At 46.3% G+C, this 21,509-nt stretch overlaps 1 protein-coding gene across 5 annotated transcripts in view; it reads left to right on the plus strand.

Moving 5' to 3' along the window:
• The first annotated feature begins 8,515 nt into the window (after window positions 1–8,515).
• KIAA0232 (KIAA0232 ortholog) overlaps window positions 8,516–21,509 on the plus strand; it is a 36,540-nt gene continuing 23,546 nt past the window's right edge. For 4 of the 5 annotated variants that reach the window (XM_040419121.1, XM_040419125.1, XM_040419123.1 and 1 more), the window contains exons 1-3: window positions 8,516–8,674; window positions 17,252–17,738; window positions 18,673–18,810. In XM_040419121.1, the coding sequence (XP_040275055.1) occupies window positions 17,511–17,738; window positions 18,673–18,810 (366 nt within the window). In that variant the 5' untranslated portion in view covers window positions 8,516–8,674; window positions 17,252–17,510. Of the gene's footprint in view, window positions 8,675–17,251; window positions 17,739–17,770; window positions 17,888–18,672; window positions 18,811–21,509 lie in introns of those variants that run through there. The other variant, XM_040419124.1, reaches the window with a different exon arrangement.

Here is a 21,509-nt window from a genome sequence, read left to right on the forward strand (position 1 = left end):
ACTGGGGCTGGTCTTATTTGAAAGCTGGCATTCCAGGCTTTCATACAAGAGCAAAATGACAGCATTAGCCCAAGATAATCAGGAGATATCACTGTTAGAAATCGAGTTGGGAATAATCTTAGGTAAAACCTGCTTTTACTTTCACATGTATTCACTGCATCTCAATTTCTATCAGTGATATCTTCTCATGTACTGAAGATATTGCTCTGATACTGGCATTGTATGAAAACAATACAAAGCCCATATCTCTAGCTTGTACCAATCCAAAGATATGAGCAGTTAAAGCAGCAGCCCCCCTCCCTGCCAGTCTGGAGGAGGAGAGGAAAATACAGTGCCTTACAAAAGTATTCACCCCCCTTGACTTTTTTCGTATTTTGGTACATTACAGCCTTAAGTTCAATGTTTTGTTAATCTGAATTTTATGCGATGGATCAGGACACAATAGTCTAAGTTGGTGAAGTGAAATGAGAAAAATATATAAATAAAACTATTGTTTAGAAATAGAAAACAGATAATTGCCATGTGCGTATATGTATTCATCCCCTTTGTTAGGAAGCCCATAAAAAGCTCTGGTGCAACCAATTACCTTCAGAAGTCACATAATTAGTGAAATGATGTCCACCTGTGTGCAATCTAAGTGTCACATGATCTGTCATTACATATACACACCTTTTTTGAAAGGCCCCAGAGGCTGCAACACCTGAGCAAGAAGCATCACTAACCAAACACTGCAATGAAGACCAAGGAACTCTCCAAACAAGTAAGGGACAATGTTGTTGAGAAGTACAAGTGAGGGTTAGGTTATAAAAAATATCCAAATCTTTGATGATCCCCAGGAGCACCATCAAATCTATCATAACCAAATGGAAATAACATTGCACAACAGCAAACCTGCCAAGAGACGGCCGCCCACCAAAACTCACAGACGGGCAAGGAGGGCATTAATCAGAGGTATTACAGAGACCTAAGGTAACCCTGGAGGAGCTGCAGAGTTCCAGAGCAGAGACTGGAGTATCTGTACATAGGACAACAATAAGCCGTACGCTCCATAGAGTTGGGCTTTATGGCAGAGTGGCCAAAAGAAAGCCATTACTTTCAGCAAAAAACAATAAGGCAGGTTGTAAGTTTGCGAAAAGGCATGTGGGAGACTCCCAAAATGTATGGAGGAAGGTGCTCTGGTCTGATGAGACTAAAATTGAACTTTTCGGCCATCAAAGAAAACGCTATGTCTGGCGCAAACCCAACACATCACATCACCCAAAGAACACCATCCCCACAGTGAAACATGGTGGTGGCAGCTTCATGCTGTGGGGAGGTTTTTCAGCAGCCGGGACTGGGAAACTGGTCAGAGTTGAGGGAAAGATGGATGGTGCTAAATACAAGGATATTCTTGAGCAAAACCTGTACCACTCTGTGCGTGATCTGAGGCTAGGACGGAGGTTCACCTTCCAGCAGGACAATGACCCCAAACTCACGGCTAAAGCAACACTTGAGTGGTTTAAGGGGAAACATGTAAATGTGGTGGAATGGCCTAGTCACAGCCCAGATCTCAATCCAATAGAAAATCTGTGGTCAGACATAAAGATTGCTGTTCACAAGCGCAAACATCCAACTTGAAGGAGCCGGAGCAGTTTTACAAGGAGGAATGGGCAAAAATCCCAGTGGTAAGATGTGGCAACTGCTCATAGAGACTTATCCAAAGGGACTTGGAGCTGTGATTGCCGCAAAAAGTGGCTCTACAAAGTATTGACTTTAGGGGGGTGAATAGTTCTGCACATTGACTTTTTCTGTTATTTTGTCCTATTTGTTGTTTGCTTCACAATAACAAAAAAGCATCTTCGTAGTTGTGAGCATGTTCTGTAAATTAAATGATGCAAATCCTCAAACAATCCATGTTGATTCCAGGTTGTGAGGCACCAAAATACGAAAAAAGTCAAGGGGGGGGGGTGAATACTTTTTTTTGCGAGGTTGCGATCCGTTCAGAGGATTTTGTCCTTCCACATTATGGGTGCACTCACCATACAGATTCCTGCAAATGAAAAACAGTTTTATAAACCTAATGGGGCTTGTAGAAACCAATGTGCTCGCCCCAGTCAAATGAGTGGAACTGATTTTCAGTCGTAGAAATTTCTACAAAATCGGCAGGGCGAGTGCACCCTTATGGATTGGGGAACACCTCCGTTTTTAAACTCGTACAGGTCACAATTAGGAAGGAACCGAAGCCGAGTTCGGGAAATGTTTTTTCACAGTACAAATTGATTTATGAAGTTATGCGAAGTCTCGCGAGACTTTGCGAAGTAATAACATTGGCTCATCGGAGCCAATACATTCTAATACTTACAGAGCGCTCGCTCCGTACAGTATTCAAACAAAGTATTATGCAAATCGACTTCGGATGTTTCATCCGAAGTCGATTCGCTCATCCCTAGTCACAATTAATGGGCTTAAAGGGGTATTCCCATCTGGGACATGGACGGCATATCGCTAGAATATACCATCAATGTCAGATAGGAGTGGGACCTGTTGCGCCGACCGCGAGAACAAGTGGGACAAGTTGTACTTTCTAATGGCACCATTTACGGTTGCATACCATGTAGTAGGAAGCGGGAAAAAAAATCCAAATGGGGTACAATTGGGAATAAACGCAATTCTGATAAAGGTTTTTATTTATTCTTTTTTTTACACTGTACACTATGCGGTAAAATTGACCTGTTATCTTCATTCTCCAGGTCAGTACAGTTACAATGATACCACACTTGTATAATTTTTCTTGCGTTTTAATACTTCAAATTTTTTTTTTTACTTTTGAGGAAAAAATTTTGTTTTTATAACCATATTCTGACCCCTATAACTTTTTGGTAGTTATGTGTACGGGGCTGTGTGAGGGCTCATTTTTTGAGGAACGATCTGTTCTTTTCAGTGATACCAATTTGAAGTGTGTGCAACTTTTTGATCACTTTTTATAAAAAAAATTATTGGGTAGTTGAAGTGACAAAAAATGGCAAATTGGCTGTTTTTATTTTTTTCCCGTTAAGCCATTTGCCGTATGCCACTAATATTGTTATATTTTTATAGTATGGGCATTTTCGCACGCGGCGATGCCCATGATGTTTATTTATTTTTTATTGTTTAAGTGTTTTTATTTTTAGGAAAGAGAAAAGTATTTTTTTTTACTGTTTTTTAAGTCACCTTGGGTGACAATAACTGGCAATCATTAGATTGCCTATTGTGTTCATTGATGTCTATATAGACACCATTGAACACTTCATTTGCACCATACCAATACAATACTGCCACCTAGTGGCCTGTATTGGTATAGTCATCTAATAGGCACCGAAGGCTGCGTGAGGTTTCAGCCTATTAGATCAATGTAACAGGTTCCCCGATCTCAGCCGGGGAACGCTGTTACCAGAGCAGAAGTGTGCGACTTCCGCTTCCGGACTGCGTAGATGCCGTGGTCACATTTGACCACGGCATCTTAAAGGGAAAATGTATCCTTATGGCTGATCGCATACATGTGCCGCGGGTCTCTGCTATTTAAAATAGCAGAAACCCAGCAGCGCAGCCCATCCTGGACCTAGTACCAGCACAGCCGTACAACCTGGTGAAGTGGCGAGCACCAGAAGGGCAGTTGAAGCTGGTACGGTGGCAAGTGCAGTAGTTACCCCGTTGCAGCCACCGCGCAGACAGGCCCGTAGAGCCCCTAGAGTCCCTGAGGTGCTGGCAAACCCTGATTGGCAGTCACCAACTTCAGCCGCACCATTAGTTCCCCCTGTCACCGCCCAGTCTGGAGTTCGGGTTGAGACGGCTCAGATCGGTTCGGCCCTGGGATTTTTTGAGCTGTTCTTGACTGCGGAGCTCTTGGACTTAGTCGTGGCAGAAACAAATCGGTATGCCACTCAATTTATATCCGCCAACCCAAGAAGCTTTTATGCCCAGCCTTTCCGGTGGAAACCAGTCCAAGTTTCCGAAATTAAAAATTTTCTGGGCCTTCTCCTCAACATGGGTCTAACTAAAAACCATGAATTGCGGTCATATTGGTCCACGAACCCGATTCATCACATGCCCATGTTCTCTGCTGCTATGTCCAGGACACGATTTGAGACCGCCATGCGTTTCCTGCACTTTAGCGACAACAGCACCTCTCGTCCCAGAGGCCACCCAGCTTTTGACCGGCTCCACAAAATTCGGCCCCTCATAGACCACTTCAACCAGAAATTTGCAGATTTATATACCCCCGAGCAAAACATCTGCATAGACGAGTCCCTAATACATTTTACCGGGCGCCTTGGCTTCAAACAATACATCCCAAGCAAGCGTGCCCGGTATGGGGTCAAATTGTATAAGCTCTGTGAAAGGGCCACAGGCTATACCCACAAATTTCGGATCTATGAGGGAAAAGATCAGACCCTGGAGCCGGTCGGTTGCCCTGACTACCTGGGGAGCAGTGGGAAGACAGTCTGGGACTTGGTGTCACCCTTATTTGGCAAGGGGTACCATCTTTATGTGGACAATTTTTACACAAGTGTGGCCCTCTTCAGGTATTTGTTCCTAGAACAGATTGGCGCCTGTGGCACCGTGCGACCTAGTCGCGTGGGCTTTCCCCAACGGCTCGTTACCACCCGTCTTGCAAGGGGGGAGAGGGCTGCCTTGTGTAACCAAGAACTGCTCGCGGTGAAATGGAGAGACAAGCGTGACGTTTACATGCTCTCCTCCATTCAAGCAGACACGACAATCCAAATTGAAAGGGCAACCCGTGTCATTGAAAAGCCCCTCTGTGTCCACGACTATAATGCGCTCATGGGAGGGGTGGACTTCAATGACCAGATGTTGGCTCCCTATTTAGTTTCCCGACGCACCAGACGCTGGTATAAGAAGGTGTCTGTATATTTAATTCAATTGGCTGCCTATAATAGTTTTGTTCTCTACAGTAAGGCTGGGAGAACACGATCCTTCCTCAAATTTCAGGAAGAGATCATCGAGAACCTCCTGTATCCAGGAGGTTCCGTGGCCCCAACCACCAGTGTAGTTAGCCGTCTACACGAGCGACATTTCCCCAGTGTCGTTCCTGGTACCTCAACCCAACCACCACCCCGAAAAAAATGTTGTGTCTGTAGCAGGAGTGGAATAAGGTGTGACACCCGCTATTTCTGTCCTGACTGTCCTGACCACCCTGCCCTATGCTTAGGAGAGTGTTTCCGGAAGTACCACACACAGGTACACTTAGCATAGGGATTGCATCTCACAGGACAGGCACACAGGGCTATTAGGGCCCTTTCTCTCACAGCTGCTGCAAACCTCTCCTTTCACCTGGGATAAAGTGCATATCGTACTTCGCCACATCTTTGGGCGATTTGCGCTTTGCACATTGTCCCATGGGGAAGGAGAGGTTTGTTCTATAAAAAAAATCACCGGTAAGTATAAAAGTTAACGTTCAGTTCAATAAAGTTTATATGTTATGTTCAAAAGTTATTATAAAGTTAATAAATTTATTGTGTTGCGGCCTGGTTTTTTCTTTTTTCTTTTGTTTTTTTTACCTTCCAGGTGGACCAACCGATCGACTAGCTGCAGCACTGATGTGCATTCTGACAGATGCATTGCGCTGCTGTCAGATTACACACAAGTCGGTGTATGCGGCGCTGCAAGACGAGATTTCTCCTCTGCAGTAAAAGATACGTTTGCCGAGGCTTATGAGCTGAGGAGGTGGCGGTGTTCATATACTTTGGCAAACACTTTGTATATAAAAAAAAAAATCCCGGCAATGATTTATTCATTCACATCGATTGATGTGTATGGAGAAATGTGGTTTGCCAGGGCATACGAGCTAAGTGGGTATGGATGTTGGGCGGAGCTCCTATGTCCTGGCAGACGCCTTTCCCCTCCATTTTTTTTTTTTGGCAGAGATTTTTTCATCCACATTGATCGATGCGAATGAAGAAATCTGTGCCGTTCATTTTTTCTTTCAGCCCAGAGGCTAAACGGAAAAAAAAAATCTCATTACCCGTATGCTCAATATAAGGAGAATAGCAGAAACTCCTAATGCTGGGCATACATGTAATGATTGCGGAGAACCTCAAATGCCAGGGCAGTACAAACACCCCACAAATGACCCCATTTTGGAAAGAAGACACCCCAAGGTATTCGCTGAGGGGCATATTGAGTCCATGATAGATTGAAATTTTTGTCCCAAGTTAGCGGAAAAGGAGACTTTGTGCAAAAAAAACAAAAAAAAAAAAAATCTATTTCCGCTAACTTGTGCCAAAAAAAAAAAATTAGAGGAACTCGCCATGCCCCTCATTGAATACCTTCTTCCAATCTTCTTTCCAAAATGGGGTCACATGTGGGGTATTTATGCTGCCCTGGCATTTTAGGGGCCCCAAAGCGTGAGAAGAAGTCTGGTATCCAAATGTCTAAAAATGCCCTCCTAAAAGGAATGTGGGCCCCTTTGCGCATCTAGGCTGCAAAAAAGTGTCACACATGTGGTATCTCCGTACTCAGGAGAAGTTGGGCAATGTGTTTTGGGGTGTCATTTTACATATACCCATGCTGGGTGAGATAAATATCTTGGTCAAATGCCAACTTTGTATAAAAAAATGGGAAAAGTTGTCTTTTGCCAAGATATTTCTCTCACCCAGCATAGGTATATGAAAAATGACACCACAAAACACATTGCCCAACTTCTCCTGAGTACGGAGATACCAGATGTGTGACACTTTTTTGCAGCCTAGGTGGGCAAAGGGGCCCACATTCCAAAGAGCACCTTTCGGATTTCACCGGTCATTTTTTACACATTTTGATTTCAAACTTCTTACCACACATTCTGGCCCCTAGAATGCCAGGGCAGTATAACTACCCCACAAGTGACCCCATTTTGGAAAGAAGACACCCCCAGGTATTCCGTGAGGGGCATGGCGAGTTCCTAGAATTATTTTTTTTTTGTCACAACTTAGCGGAAAATGATGATTTTATTTTATTTTTTTTTCTTACAAAGTCTCATATTCCACTAACTTGTGACAAAAAATAAAAACTTCCATGAACTCACTATGCCCATCAGCGAATACCTTGGGGTGTCTTCTTTCCAAAATGTGGTCACTTGTGGGGTAGTTATACTGCCCTGGCATTCTAGGGGCCCAAATGTGTGGTAAGTAGTTTGAAATCAAAATGTTAAAAAAATGGCCGGTGAAATCCGAAAGGTGCTCTTTGGAATGTGGGCCCCTTTGCCCACCCAGGCTGCAAAAAAGTGTCACACATCTGGTATCTCCGTACTCAGGAGAAGTTGGGCAATGTGTTTTGGGGTGTCTTTTTACATATACCCATGCTGGGTGAGAGAAATATCTTGGCAAAAGACAACTTTTCCCATTTTTTTATACAAAGTTGGCATTTGACCAAGATATTTATCTCACCCAGCATGGGTATATGTAAAATGACACCCCAAAACACATTGCCCAACTTCTCCTGAGTACGGAGATACCAGATGTGTGACACTTTTTTGCAGCCTAGGTGGGCAAAGGGGCCCATATTCCAAAGAGCACCTTTCGGATTTCACCGGCCATTTTTTACAGATTCTGATATCAAACTACTTACCACACATTTAGGCCCTTGGAATGCCAGGGCAGTATAACTACCCCACAAGTGACCCAATTTTGGAAAGAAGAGACCCCAAGGTATTCGCTGATGGGCATAGTGAGTTCATAGAAGTTTTTATTTTTTGTCACAAGTTAGTGGAATATGAGACTTTGTAAGAAAAAAACAAAAACAAAAAAAAAATCATTTTCCGCTAACTTGTGACAAAAAATAAAAAGTTCTATGAACTCACTATGCCCATCAGCGAATACCTTAGGGTGTCTACTTTCCGAAATGGGGTCATTTGTGGGGTGTTTGTACTGTCTGGGCATTGTAGAACCTCAGGAAACATGACAGGTGCTCAGAAAGTCAGAGCTGCTTCAAAAAGCGGAAATTCACATTTTTGTACCATAGTTTGTAAACGCTATAACTTTTACCCAAACCATTTTTTTTTTACCCAAACATTTTTTTTTTATCAAAGACATGTAGAACAATAAATTTAGAGAAAAATGTATTCATGGATGTCGTTTTTTTTGCAAAATTTTACAACTGAAAGTGAAAAATGTCATTTTTTTTGCAAAAAAATTGTTAAATTTCGATTAATAACAAGTAAAAATGTCAGCAGCAATGAAATACCACCAAATGAAAGCTCTATTAGTGAGAAGAAAAGGAGGTAAAATTCATTTGGGTGGTAAGTTGCATGACCGAGCAATAAACGGTGAAAGTAGTGTAGGTCAGAAGTGTAAAAAGTGGCCTGGTCATTAAGGGGGTTTAAGCCATAGGGGCTGAGGTGGTTAAACACAGTCTCTCCTAGGTTGCTATGGACAACTGCTCCAGACCTTCCTCACAGAGCTGCGAAACTACCAGCAGTTAGACCCGCGCCGCCAATTCCCGCCTCTCCAGCGCGCAGGCGCATGAACGGCCGTGAGACGCCGAGTGACGTCAGGGCGAAGGTGGGCGTGTCCTCGGAGGAGCCGTTCTCCGTCACTCCCGGAGCGGGCTGCAGTAGACTGGAGGGAGCTGTACCGGGGAGGCCGGGGCTGACCTTCCCTCCTCCTCCTCTGCCCTCACCTTACGGACGCTCGGTGGCACCACGTCCGGCATTTGGCAGGTAAGACGCCGCTGCTTGTCATGACAGCGGGAAATGTCGCGAGTTTCCTCTTTTCTCTGGGGCCTGTCCAACATGGCCTCCGGTACCGGCTCGTCGCCTCAGCCTGTGCACCGGACAGCGGGTCACCTTGTCATGTACCGGTTGTAGCCGCTGTCAGGGCCGTGTAGACGGCTACGTGACCTGACACCTGCCCCCTCCACCGCAGACCGTGGAGGCCACGGGACTCCCGGCCGATCTGCTCGGAGGGGGATGGTGGCTGCTCTTAAAGGGGAAGTGCTGGAGCAGCCGGGGCAGACATCATTGTGTTGGGGAGGGAATGAATGGGATTGGGGGGGGTCAGGTGGCCCCTTTGTTCTGGTGGGGGCCCCAGTAATGTCACCTGTCGGTAGAGACTTAAGGGGGGAGGTTAAAAAAACAACTATTGAACCTTTTAAAAATGGAGAGAATGTACCTGGGCACTGCGGGCACCTATGGGGGCAGAAGACCTGGGTGTATTATAGCTTCATGACCCCTCTATGACGTAGTGTCCTGCAGTTGCCGTTGGTTACGTCCTCAGCAGGTGCCTCCCTACAGTATATAGCAGCCTCCTATCCCTACTGATGCCGAGCTTTCGCTGTGGGAAACAATGAACCATCCCCTGCTTGCTGGCAGTGAATAGAAGCCCCTCAGAGGTGCTCGGCTCTCTTTAGTAAGCCTGAGTTCACATGTAGCGGTATTGTCCAGCACAATACATATACACATTATTATTTATTTATTTCACCTGTTTGTGGCAAATCGTGCCCAGTTTGACCACGTGACCCTCGCTCCGGCCTTTTGGACTTGACTGTTTACATTCGCTGACAGCAAACAGTGATCTTTATAATTATGAGGATACTGCATAACAGATTCGGTCTGGTGTAGATAAAGCTAGAGATCCCCTTTAAGGGGTGGTCCAGGTGGCGCCTCTGCTGTATGTGCGCTGGTGACCTGCACTGATCTTTTATGCCATTTTACCCCTCACCTTTTATAGCCTTTGCACCTGCCCCTTGAAGGGTTAATGAAGGACAAATACCACCCCCTCCCCCATTGTTTGGGGCTGGTTAGGATTGGGAGGGGGGGAGGTTTCAGTACAGTAACATTCACTGATGTCGTCCCCTCCCCCCATAAATGGCTGATGCAATCTGACAGTGTGAACAGGATCTTCATCTCATCATAGACCCCCCCCCCCTGGCTCCGCCCCTCCTGCGGGTCAGCAGCAGCACCCCCGCCCGTCCCTGGTGTACAGGAGGAGGAGGAGGGGCGGCATTGCCATCAGACATTTTGTGTGTGTGTTTTCCTGGCATGTTGAGTTCACGTGAGGTGAGATGCAGGGGGAGCAGGAGAGGGGTCGATGATAACCCGCTGGTCAGGGCTTCCCACCATTTCTCCTCCCGTGATCGCACACATGTAGCAGAGCTGAGTCTTTGGAGGCAACTCCTCGTCGGAGCATTTACATAGGACTGCGTGCACAGCTAGTGCAATACCTTTATGAGTGCGGAGAAAGTCGGCTCTGCTACATCTGCAGGCAAACGTCACATAATTTGGCGTTTCATTGCGGTCAGGGGTGCGTGTGAGAAACGTGCACCCCTCGATAGGATCCACTGGGCCTTGGATCAGGGTTGTGAACGCTGCTGGGATTGTGTAAAACCCGGAGTATGGGGCAGGGGGGTCTGTTCACATTACGTTTACCCTGAGGAGCCCATGGGCCCCCGTGCACCCAGCGTTTGCCAGTGACATAATAAATACCTTTTTCCCCCACTGTGGTCCACCGCGCTTCTACATAGTATGTATGTGTATTGCAGGGAAATATTTTCTGCACATGCCCCAGGAGCTTGCAATCTAGCAAAAGATTGGGCTCTAGAGCAGGCCCAGTGCAGTGTATGGGAGTGATCTGACACCTACCTCCAGAGCAACCCCCATCCCCCTCCCGAATTGTCACTCAGCCCCTACCCCATCCTTAGCATAGTCACCAGGCCCCTGTGAGTGGCCTGCTCTGGTGACACTGCGCTGCTCCCAGCTGTCATACATACTAGACGACACACTGTGTCCCCTCCCCCCTGTCAGGGGCGCGTCCACCCCGGCCGACGTGTGTAGCACCTAACATCATGGTTTATGGGGAGCGAATGATCGTAATAGCAGTTGTTCCTGCCCCTGTTCACTTGGCATTGGGCCCTCTAATCACAGTACACATTATTACCTGTCTCTCTGGGAGGGTTAGTTTCTGTACACCGCCCAGAGGAATACAATGCGAGAGCAGCTATGACAAACATTAGTAATGCGCTTTTCTCACTGGGATAGATGTGTGGCTGGGCGACTCCTGGGAAGTCAGTGGCCGCCATGTAGGCGCTCGACCCCCAACACAGCGCACACTGGGGTCAATTTTCCTATTTTTGGAGTGTGGGAGGAAACTCGCGCAGACATGGGGAGAACATACACAGGGATGGCCAACCTGCGGCTCTCCAGCTGTTGCAAAACTACAACTCCCAGCATGCCCTGACTGCCCACACCATCAGTCTACAGCAATGCATGCAGGGCTGTGGAGTCGGTAGATAAATGTTCCGACTCCTCAGTTTTATGTACTTCTGACTCCGACTCCTCTATTAATATGCAAATGTATTTTATACATTCCTGAGGGAAAGAAACGCAACCTACCATTTATTCTAAAACATGATTTTCCTAGGAGAATCCCATTGTCATGTTTAAAGTTTAAGCTAACAATCAGAGTTTACAAGGTTTTATAGCCTTAGCTAAATGACAGCAGTTTTTCCAATGGTTTACAGCTTCAGTCTTGAACTATTGGCCCTCCATTCCCTTCACTTATACAAGTGTCTCACTCTCTAGTCCTGCAAAAATCATATTTATTTAATCCCTCATCAGTGAGAGGCTAGGTTACACATGTAAAAGCAGAACACAACACTATGGAAAGTATAAGTATTGCAGCTCCTAATTGTGCGTTGCCTGCCATATAGTGAAGCACATGAAAAGCTTCTTCACGGTCACTTAACGTGTTCGTTTTGCGGTTACGTGAGGCACTGCATGCATTGGTCTTTATTCTTACAGTAGAGAAGCCATTAATTATAACTTTTTGTGAATTGGGACATTTAAACTTGCTTTTTTTTATTTTATTATTCCAATCTAAATTTAGTCGGAGTCGGTGCATTGTTTGCCGACTCCGACTCCAGGTACCCAAAATTTCCCCCGACTCCGACTCCACAGCCCTGACATACAAACTCTGTGCGCTGCTAACCACTGAGCCACCGTGATGTGTGGATAAGACACATTGGGGGAGATTTATCAAGACTGGCACTGGTCTTGATTACCCCAGTGCTGCAGGAGGGTGCTCCTAATTTATCATGATATCACCTTCCAGCAGTCCGGCGTGCACCTAAGCAGACATCTATGGGAGCTCTGAGCTGGCACAGATTTCTGGCTTCATTTGCACCTGAAAATTGTTGTAAATAAAGTTAAACTTGTCTCTGCTGTTGGTGACGCCCCTTTCTCGCCCTTGTTACACCCCCTTTTGGCAAAGCGACATAAATAGACACTTGCGTTGCGACTCTTTTTTTGGCTCCTTTTAACGGAAACGTGTCATTAGAAAATGAGCTATTGTTTAAATCACATTTTTATGTTTAACATATTTTTAAAGAATTTTTGATTTTTCCATGTCACCATTTTTAAACAAAAACCATAAAATCCTGCCGTTTTCGCACTGGCCACTAAGCCTAACAACAAGCGCCACTTCTTGGTCTGTACGGATCACTTTACTGTAGTTATCTGCTTATCTATACACCGAGGTGATATCTTTACAGGCAGGATTAGAATGACAGATAAGATGGGATCCACCATTCCCAATAGGTGATATCACAGCTTATCTACTCCCTCCTGACCTCTGCACAGGTCACAGATCATGAATAGAAAACTCTCCCATAGAAGTCAATGAGGTCCTCTCCTGTCCATTGTGTCTATGGACCTTGGGGCTGCTTTATCAGAACTAGTGCAATTGTAAAGCAGGATAGTTACCCACAGGGACCAATTAAGTTGGCACTTTTATTTTCCTGACGGGTTTTTGAAACGTGTGAGCTGAGGCCTGATTGGCTGCGGCAGCTTTCCTTCTGCCTCAGTAAGGCTACTTTCACACTAGCGTTTCTATTTTCCGGTATTGAGGTCCGTCATAGGGGCTCAATACCAGAAAAGAACGCTTCAGTTTTGTCCCCATTCATTGTCAAAGAGGACAAAATGTAACTGAACAGAATGGAGTGCGCCAGAATGCATTCCGTTCTGTTCTTATACCGGAGAGCATGTTTTAGTTTGCTTTCCGTACTGGTATGCGGAGCAAGACAGATCCGTCATGACCCCCAATGCAAGTCAATAGGGACGGATCTGTTTTATCTGACACTATCTGATACAATAGAAAACGGATCCGTCCCCCATTGACTTTCAGTGGAGTTCATGACGGATCCGTCTTGGCAATGTTACAGATAATACAACCGGATCTGTTCTGAACGGATGCAGACGGTTGTATTATCAGTAACATAAGCGTTTTTGCTGAACCTGCCGGATCCGGCAAAAACGCTGGTGTGAAAGTAGCCTTAGTGATTCAGAGCTAACGTCTCCAGCTATGGGGAGAGCGCTCCTGCCCTTCAGTGCTGTACAGCAGCTATGGGGAGAGCGCTCCTGCCCTTCAGTGCTGTACAGCAGCTATGGGGAGAGCGCTCCCGCCCTTCAGTGCTGTACAGCAGCTATGGGGAGAGCGCTCCCGCCCTTCAGTGCTGTACAGCAGCTATGGGGAGAGCGCTCCCGCCCTTCAGAGAATGCCCAGTGCTGTGCGGCAGTTATAGGGAGAGCGCTGCTGCCATTCAGCGCATGTGCAGTGAAGCGTGGAAGCCAGGGGCCATACAGCCCTATTCACTGGGCATATGCCCGAAGTGAAAGCGAATGGAGCCTGTGCGGGATTGGGGGGGAGGGGTGCTAGCGGGGAAGACCTGACTTCCTGGAGGTTTGTGCCGCCTCCTTGACTTCAACAAGTTAATTTACATACAGCGAGAACAAGAATCAAAGTGCATTTTCTGTGGATTTACAAGTTACTCAAAGAATTCAAGAGTCACTTCTGGACAGACCACCCTATCCTGATGAATAAAATGTAGCGGACAATTTTAAACTTGCAAATGAGATGTCTGGTTCCCTTTAAGGGACATTTTATATGGGCTTGTATCAGGAATAAACTTTTCTATGAACGCTCCTTTCCGATAATCTGCCTATGTAACGGCGCGGAAACTCTGGAGCATCTTTTCTTAGACCTCTTTATTGTCGTCCCCCTTTGATTCCTCCTGGAAATGGATGAATAAATTGGCACCTGGGCTCTATCATTACCCCTTATCAGAGGGGCGCATCCTTTTACAGCCCTGATGTCAGCCCTGATTGGAGAGTGTGACAACACACCCAGTTGTCAGTTTATCCATGCATTTCTAGAAGAAATAACGGAGGAGCACAGAGTTGTAAGAAAAGCCCTCATTGATCATCAGAGCAGGGTTCGAGTCCTTCATATGAATGGAGCAGCAATCGAGCATGTCCACTATCATTCCTCCATTCATTCGCTGTGGGGTATGTATAGATCAGACACTGTACATGGAGGACACATTTGTATCTTTGTCCACCTTCAAAGCAATTTCCACTGGACCCTTGGAGGGGAGCATGCTTATCAGCTTCCTGCTGCTGGGTTTCGGCACCTTTGATTTGCCTCGCTCCGACCCCTATGTACTGGATAGGCCAGTGACTGGCCGCAGCTGTGACGTGCCCCCTATGCAGCATGTGACCCTGTGATGCACCACTTGGTGGACACATTGCTACCGCGGACATCATTGGTTGCAGCAGTAGACATGACCCCCGTCCGCTCTGGAAACTGTGAATTAGAGGACTGCAGTGCGGCGACCTAAATGACCTGTTTTTAGATCACATTTTTATGAATTTTTGGTGACTTGAAAAAAAATATATACATTTTATGTGGCTTAGGGCAAAGTCTTTTTCAGGAGCACTGCCATTAATTTTCACAAGACAGATATCACTTTAATCAGCAGTATCTACCCTACCAGGCAGTATGCATGGTTTGAAAGGGTCAATCCTGCTGATCGGCCCTCTTCAAGCATCTTTTTCATCTGTGGATTTTTAATTGCATTGCACATTGATTTGTCCTGCCGCGCAGTTTAGAGGTCACGCACACGTCCCCGGCGCTGCGCGATCCCCACATCCGATGGGCTGAGCGCAGATCCCGTGACCCACATACAGGTTACTGCTGCTATTTTTACCTCTGTAATTACATGTAAGCTTGCTACAGCTCGGCCCATATTGTATAATATCATGTGACCACGAGTGCATCCCGGGGTCTGCGTGAAAGGAACGCCGCTTCCATTTCCCATCCCAAACGTGCAGATTCTGGGTACATGCTGTGTCTGTAGGTGGCATTCTTATTGCGTGCCGTATGAGTATTGTAATGGGGTTGCATTTTACATGCCAAGGGCGCAAGTTTATAAAATAGAAAATCTGCACGAATTAGCGTTTTCTGGTGCGGATTTGCTGCAGATCTCTCCCTTGCATTGAAAAGAAAGGACATGCTGGGGATTTCTAAATCTGCACGGAAGAAAGATGTAAAGTGTACATGAGGTTTGTCTGATCCCGCACCGCGGTCTGCACGAGAATCCACAACGTGTACGGGTAGTCTAAGGCTATATGCGCGCATCAGGATTGAGTGCGGAAAATCTGCACCGTAGGTCATGTACTTTGTGTTCTATGAGAACTTGAAATTCTCGTGCACACAAAGGATTTTTAAAATCAGCAGCATGTCATTTTATTTTTCCTGTCTGGATTTTCTCCATTCACTTCAATGGGGAGAGTAAAATCCGCACCAATTGATGCGGATTGACCACACGGATTTCCCTGCAAACACCTGCAGATTTCAGTGCGGATTGTCCGCACATTAATCCTGAACGTGTGCATTTACCCTAAGGCCCCCTGCACACGTTGCAGAATAGCCATTTTAATCGCACGGAAAAACCACAGCAAAGTGCGTGAGATTTCACGGGTCTCGTGTATACTTTGTGGATTTTTTCTGTGCAGAAATTGACCCGCATTACGGATTCCAAAATTAAAGCATGTCAATTATGTTTGCGGTTTTAGCTGCGGATTTCGACCTTTTTCTATGGAAGGGTCTGATCTGTGGCAAAACCGCATTTTAATACGCCCCAAAACCGCAATTAGACCTGCTCCGTAAATCCGCACTGAACTTTGTGCGGCTCTCATGTGCGTTCACCCGCACCCCTGCGCAGGTGGCCTATGGGTCCAGGCCCACACAGCGGTGGCTTCTTGCAGGCAGCAAACCATTTCCAAATGCGGTGGGAGCAGTTTTCGAATTGCTAGTTAAAGGGGTTCTGCACTTTGTTTAAACTGATGATCTATCCTCTGGATAGATCATCAGCATATGATCGGCAGCAGTCAGACACCCGGGACCCCCGCCGATCAGCTGTTTGAGAAGGCAGCGGCGCTCCAGCAGCGCCGCGGCCTTCTCACTGTTTACCGCAGGCCCAGTGACGTCACGACTAGTATCACTGGCCTGGGCGGGGCTAAGCTCTGTTCACTTGAATGGAGTTTAGCCCCGCCCAGGCCAGTGATACTAGTCGTGACGTCACTGGGCCTGCGGTAAACCGTGAGAAGGCCGAGGTGCTGCTGGAGCGCAGCTGCCTTCTCAAACAGCTGATCGGCGGGGCTCCCGGGTGTCGTACCCCCGCTGATGATCAGTTTAAACAGAGTGCAGAACCCCTTTAATGGCGGCACAAATTTGCTGACAGCGCCCGCAAAAAAAGTTACTATTGTGACTAAAACCGCACTGATACCGGCCACTATACTGCTACTGTAAACTAATGAGGAAGGATTATACGGTGCTTACTAATATATGCCGTTCTTAGGGTGTGTCCCATTTTCAATACTTCTGAAGTCACAACCCCAGTCTTCTGTCATGTCTGAATGTCACGCCCAGTCTATAAGATGGCTGCACATGGAGGGGCCTGTAACGGGAGACCAAATTCAGCGTCCTCCATAGTCCCCCATCCACATTAGGCGGCGATAATCTAATGTGTATGATGAGCTCCTAACTCTCCTCTGATGGAATTTTCCTCCCTCCTTCGGTTCTCTCTGAAGATAAGCCACCAGCGGCTTTTCTCCCCACTGAGAACACATACATATGGGCAAACAGTCCAAAGGCCCCCATACACATTGGTGTATAGACCGCCGACAGTCTCTGTATGGGGAGGTCTGAACTCTTGACCGATAACGTTGGGGAGGGAAGGATCGGGGCAAGTTAATATCTTCACCCGATCCCCTTTCTTCACCAGGGAGATAAGCTGCCAGCTGCGGTGCCTGGCAGCAGCTATCTCCCCATTGAATACACATGCCTGGCAGCATTCACATCTATGGGGATTATGTATCGTATAACTGTTGTGCTGGACCTTTACATATGTCGCCATATCTGTACCGTGCCTTTCCTAATTATCTATAAATTCCATTTTCCAGGTTCTGCCATAGAGGTAATCCTTCTGTCAATGTGAACAGAGAGCACATCTTCATGTGTGTCCACCTAGTAAGATGCATCTCTTCAGTCGTGCCTGAGGAATAAGAAGTCTCTCGAAGACTAAATGTCAGCAATGATAAATGATCTTCCTGGAATTGAAGTGTTTCAAAAGATTCCTAAAATGAAGATCCCGTCCACCTTCTAAAGCAACATCCTACCAAAAAATGCTTCATATTCTAGGGATGCCAACCACCTAGATTCATGCGCCCGATCTGTACAGCTGTGGATGGTTTACCATCAGAAGGCACCCTGAGCTCCCTTCCTGGTCTGGTTTCTGTCTTTGAAATGTCGATGCTTCGTGCTTTAGACCCGGTCCAGACTTGGCTGGGACAAGAGCTGGAGAAATGTGGTATCGATGCCATGATATACACTAGATATGTCTTAAGTCTCCTGCTACATGACAGCTATGACTACGACCTTCAAGAACAGGTAAGTTGGCCGATGGGTTTTCTTAACTTGTATTCCCCCGCAGGTCATCTGTCAATGAGGTTCTTGAAGTCGAAGGGGCATTGTAGAGTATTTTTACAGCAATCATGTATCTCAGACATCTTACACAACCTGATGTCAACAGCTGTAAGGTACTGCTGGTCTATGGTCCATTTTGGTGCTGACAGGTTCCCTTTAAATGTATTAAAGACATATGTTGTGTGTGTGAAGCCCTTACTTTATCTGTATTAGTTTTCTGCTTATTATCATAAAGGGGTTATCCCACCATTTAGTAAAATGAGGCGGGGGCAGAGGTCGCTGGTCTTGTGCCACCACTCTGATCCTGCTGGGCCTACGGTAGTCGCGTGTCGTTTGTTGTTCCCATGACCGTGCACGTGAGGCCCCCAAGACCAGGGATGGGCTCTAGCGTACACACGACCCATGAACGTGACGTCGACAGTACGGACCCAGCGGGGATAGTGGAGGCAGGGGTCCTGCAGGACTTTAGATTTGAAGAAGGGTTTTTATTTTTGTTGTATATGTCAATTCCTTGCAGTTAAAATGCCCCATGGGATCCTCGCTGGGCCTTAATAAAAATCTGTAATATAGAAAAATACACATTACTTTAATAACTGTCCCTGTTCCCTGCCTAGTTTTACTAAATCTTGATGTTTTGGGCCTGGATTTCCACAGCATTATGGTCTCCAGCTACAATGGTGGATCCGGAAAAACGTAATATTGTCCCTTGAGCACCTTCTAGACTGTACTTTAGTGTAGAATCCTCCTCAAAATCTGCAGCGTGTGTACGCAGAGCTAACATGGCCTTGTGAAACGAAGGACCTCATACTGTTATATATGATGTATATTAGGGGGGCGGTCACATGTAGAATCCGCTCTTCACTCCTTTTATTAATGTTTTTTCCCCCCTCAATTACAGGAAAATGACATCTTTGCGGGCTGGGAAAAGGGAGCTTGCAAGAAGTGGGGGAAAGGCAAGAAAAAGAGTTCAGATCTCTCCATGGAGGAAATGAAGAAACAGGCTGCAGTGCAATGTCTGCTTTCAGCTTCTGATGAAGTAAGTGACCTTCACAGCTGTACTTCTTCTTCTGTACGGTTCACTTCCCTGTACGCTGGTGGTTACACAGCCCTGATCTCCTCCCTAGTCTTATCCTGCTGTGAGGCAAACATGGTATATGATAAAATCCTTTAAAGATAATTGTCACATTGAACATGGTGCCTGAGCCAAAGGTATCATGATACAGAGCAGGAGGAGCTGAGCAGACTGATATATCGTTTAATGGGAAAAGATTCAGTGAAAATTGTAATTTATACATTTAAAGAGGACCTTTCACTACTGTACAAACTAAAAACTAACTAGATCAGTGGGCAGAGCGGCGCCCAGGGGTCCCCCTGCACTTACTAGTATGTCTGGGCGCCGCCCGGTATAGGCTCCGGTGTCTGCGCTCCCTCTGTTGTACTGGAGTGATTTCTTGTATGAGGCGTGTCCCTTGCTGCAGCGCTGGCCAATCGCTTTTTTAGTATCTACTTGCATCCCCCATATAATAACAATTCTGGTGCATCTATTCTTATGACTGTATGTTGTGCCATTCCTGTATTATTCCTGCTAGAAGTTTACAAATAAATTGCTAGCAGTCTGCAGTAAAGGTACTGCTGGGTGTTACCACTAGCAGGCGTGTCTGTGTAATCAGTGCTGCTGGTGTCAGGCTGTGCAGGGACATGCCCCAACTGGTAACATCCATCTGTACCTTTACTGCAAGCTGCTGGCTATTCATTCATAACTTCTAGTAGAAATAACTGAGAAACGACGCAACATAGTCATAAGAACAGATGCTCCAGATTTGATATTAAAGGGGGAGGCAAGTAGTTACAGGGGGATTTCGACCTTTAGGCAGATTGGTTGTGTCCCTTCAGACATTGGTGGAATATTGATTGGTAAGACAAGCCATCAATGTCATATAGCTGTGGGCCCTAATCTAGACTAACTCTAATCTATCTTCCCTTCTGTCAGAGCCATCCTGTTCTTGGATGGTACAATGCATGTTGAACAACCTGACATGTACCCGGACCCAATGCTGCCACATGTGAAGGTTTTTTTTATGCAGTTTTTCAACCCCAAATCGGATGTGGATCATGAAAGGAGAAAAAGTATTAAATGCAGATACAACTTTTCCTCTTTTTTGAATTCATTATTTTTTTTTTTTTCCCTTCAAAAACTGCATAAAAAACCCTGAAGATGTGGCGGCACCCTAAGCTTTGGCCAGGAGAAGTAGTACTGAGTAAGAAGTCCATCTTAAAGGGGTATTCTGGTTGTTAAAAGTTATCTGCTATCCACAGGATAGGGGATAACTACTAGAGCGGTGGAGGTTCTACCCTGGGCTCCCCACTGAGAGCAGTAACTGCGTACCCCTAGGAGCTCCCCTAAAATGAATGGAGAGGCAGGTTGGGCATGCGCACTTCCACTCCATTAGTCTCTATGAGAGTTTTGGAAATAGTGCTGTTGTCTCTGGAACTTTTGTAGAGTTAAATGGCGCAGCAATGTGCTTGCTGGACCTGCCGCTCAATTTCATGGGGGGGTTTGGTGGCTAATATTAACACTTCTGTACGTGTGTATAATTAATATGTGTGTGTGTATATGTGTGTATGTGTGTGTGTATATATATATATATATACACACACACACACACACACACACACACACACACACACACAACACTTTCAGTTTTGCACCACTCAAGTCGGTTACGACAACGGACTGCAGTCAGGTCCAGACGTCAGGACGACGAGCATGCAGATGAGCTTCCCTGAGACGGTTTGTGCAGAAATTCTTTGGTTATGCAAACCAATTGTTTCTGCGGCTGTCCGGGTGGCTGGTCTCAGACGATCATGGAGGCGAACATGCTGGATGTGGAGGTCCTGTGCTGGTGTGGTTACACGTGGTCTGCGGTTGTGAGGCCGGTTGGATGTACTGCCAAATTCTCTGAAACGCCTTTGGAGACAGATTATGGTAGAGAAATGAACATTCACTGCACGGGCAACAGCTCTGGTAGACATTCCTGCAGTCTGCATGCCAATTGCACTCTCCCTCAAACGTTGCGACATCTGTGGCATTGTGCTGTGTGATCAAACTGCACATTTCAGAGTGGCCTTTTATTGTGGCCAGTCTAAGGCACACCTGTGCAATATTCATGCTGTCTAATCAGCACCTTGATATGCCACACCTGTGAGGAGGGATGGATTATCTTGGCAAAGGAGAAGTGTTCACTAACACAGATTTAGGCCTCATGCACACGACCGTTGTTTTGGTCCGCATCCGAGCCGCAGTTTTGGGGCCGTGTGCTGTCCGCTTCCGTTGCTCTGTTACGTGGTCTGCAAAAAATATATAACCTGTCCTATTCTTGTCCGCACTTTGCAGACAAGAATAGGCAGTTATATTAAAGGCTGTCCGTGCCGTTCCGCAAATTGCGGAACGCACACGGACGCCATGCATGGTTTGCGGACCGCAAAACACACAACGGTCATGTGCATGACGCCTTAGACAGAATTGTGACCAATATTTGAGAGTAATGGGTCTTTTGTGTATGTAGAAAATGTTTCAGATCTTTGAGTTCAGCTCATACAAAATGGGAGCAATACCTGGCTCCCCGCGTTGCTCCTGGTCCCCGCACCTGCTTCTACCCGTACGCAGATGAAAACATTCGGGTGGGGTTCAGCCAATGACGGGTGGTGACGGGGATGAGCCTCCCTAGCATCGCG

This window comes from Bufo bufo, chromosome 2 (assembly GCF_905171765.1).
Source record: "Bufo bufo chromosome 2, aBufBuf1.1, whole genome shotgun sequence".
NCBI classification, from domain to species: Eukaryota; Metazoa; Chordata; class Amphibia; order Anura; family Bufonidae; genus Bufo; species Bufo bufo.